Raw genomic sequence first — 1,815 nt, 5'->3', positions numbered from 1 at the left:
CCCTCTGTCCCCACTTCCAAGAGGAGGGGACAGGGATGGGGACATTTCCCAGAGGGGTGAGCTGGCTGGGGATGCTGAGGTTCAGTGGGTGCTGGAGGTGCAGCAGCTGCCCCCTCCATGGTGTCTGTCCCCCCCACCCAGGGCAGGGCACAGGCCATGGAGCAGGGCACGGATCCTAACAGGGTGACACTGCCCTGGGAGGGGGCAGGAAACTGAGCCCCCCCTCCCCAGAGTTCCCTCTCCCAGGGCTGGACTGAGCACAGGGACCCCCGGGATGGCCCCATGGGGAGACATCCAAGGATCATCCCTCTCCCTGGGGAGTGGGGTGGGAGTCTGGCCAGCGTGGGGAGGAGGAGAACAACCCTGGGAGGTGGGGGCACAGCCTGGGCTTGGCAGACAGGAGAGTCAATCCCAAAGCAAATCCCAAGTGTTTATTGCAGGTGACCCCAGGGGTGGGGTGGGACATGCACGGGACAGGGACAGAGAGGAGCAGAGACCCCCAGGTATCCCATCCAGGAGGCAAAGTGGGGTGGTTGGATCCCATCTCGTCGTCCCCACGGGAGCTGCTACACCCAGTAGACGGGGACAGAGCTGCAGAGGATGTTGACACTGGTGCCCAGGATGGAACGGTCAGCCAGGGCCACCACCTTCTCCCCAGCCTCCTTCATCTCAGCCTGCAAGGAGACACAAGGGGGTGGGCTACCAGCCTCGGCCACTGGTAGCCTCCCTTCCCACAGACACTTGCCACCACCCCACCTTTTCCCCCTGGGGATGCTCTCAACACCCACCTGCCGACGCTGGAAGCTTTGGGTGACAACGTCCAACCCCGGGATGTTGTCCTTGTCCACCCGGGTGATGTAGCAGGCAGGGTGACTCCAGGACCTGTAGCTGACCAGCAGCTGGGTGCAGACAGACCTGGCTCAGCCCAGGCCTGTCCCCCAATGCTGTCACACCCCCCCAATATCCCAGGGGACACCCACCTTGCTGTAGTCATACACCACGGTGGCCGAGGCGTTGAGCCCGTCCCGCGCCGCGAACGTCCCCACCCTTTCCCTCTTGCTCATGGAGAGGTGCTGGGGGGTCCCCTCACCCCCCAGGCCCTGGATGGTCATTCTCAAGACCTGCCAGGTGAGAGGGAGGGATGAGGGAGCTTCCTTGGGGGGGTCAAAACCCATCCCTGTGCCTTCTCCCCCTCACCGTCTCGGCGTGTGTCTCGGTGATGTGCAGCCCCAGGAGGAGGAAGGTGACGATGACCACCAGCAAGGTGACCACTGTCACCACTGCCACCAGGAGGGACTTGAGCTGGTGGGGGATGCAGGGCAGGTGTGGGGAGGCCGTGTAGCTCTGTGGGCACCAGGGGGGGGGGGGGGAAACCAACCCTGAGCTGCTGGGACCAGCGAGGATGTCCCTCAGCCCCAGGTCCCTGGGCTGGGTGGTGGGTGCTCCTTACCGGGGGTGCCTCCTCCATCAGAGCCTCCTTGGAACTGTCCTCCATCTCCCCCTGGGTGCTGCTCCCGTCCCTTTGCCACCCAGAGCTCGGGGTGGGATTTATAGGAGTCCCTGGAGGAGGGGTTGGGCCCCCCCCCCAGAGCTGCCAAGGGGCCACTTGTGCTCTGTTTGCACACCCAAGGGGTGTGTGTGTGTGAGGGGGGGGGTGTGAAACCTTCAAGGGCCCTTTCCTGGTATTTGGGAAGGGTGTGGAAAGGCAAAGAGTGGGCAGGAAGAGCTTGCCCACCCTCCACACCCAGCCCCGAGGACCCAGCACCCTCAGCACGCATCCGTTTTGAGGGGGGGGTTGGGGGGGGGGGGGGCGTC

At 64.5% G+C, this 1,815-nt stretch overlaps 1 protein-coding gene across 1 annotated transcript; it reads right to left on the bottom strand.

Moving 5' to 3' along the window:
- Window positions 1–566: 566 nt before the first annotated feature.
- SFTPC (surfactant protein C) lies at window positions 567–1,495 on the bottom strand. The gene is made up of 5 exons (XM_010000718.1): window positions 1,451–1,495; window positions 1,198–1,344; window positions 981–1,121; window positions 789–899; window positions 567–674 (listed from the first exon to the last, which is right to left on the bottom strand). The coding sequence occupies exons 1-5, from the start codon at window positions 1,493–1,495 to the stop codon at window positions 567–569; spliced, it is 552 nt and encodes a 183-aa protein (XP_009999020.1).
- Between the last annotated feature and the right edge of the window lie 320 nt (window positions 1,496–1,815).

The sequence above is a fragment of the Chaetura pelagica genome, unplaced genomic scaffold, assembly GCF_000747805.2.
Source record: "Chaetura pelagica isolate M959 unplaced genomic scaffold, ChaPel_1.0 scaffold1956, whole genome shotgun sequence".
Lineage (NCBI taxonomy): Eukaryota > Metazoa > Chordata > Aves > Apodiformes > Apodidae > Chaetura > Chaetura pelagica.
Note: the sequence above shows the minus strand (reverse complement) of the source record. Positions and strands in the feature narration are given on the sequence as shown.

Coding starts and splice junctions, on each gene's coding strand:
- SFTPC (XM_010000718.1), bottom strand. CDS start 1,495: ATGGAGGACAGTTCCAAGGAGGCTCTGATGGAGGAGGCACCCCCG. Junction 1,345..1,450: donor TGATGGAGGAGGCACCCCCG/GTAAGGAGCACC, acceptor TGGTGCCCACAG/AGCTACACGGCCTCCCCACA. Junction 900..980: donor TGGTGTATGACTACAGCAAG/GTGGGTGTCCCC, acceptor GTCTGCACCCAG/CTGCTGGTCAGCTACAGGTC.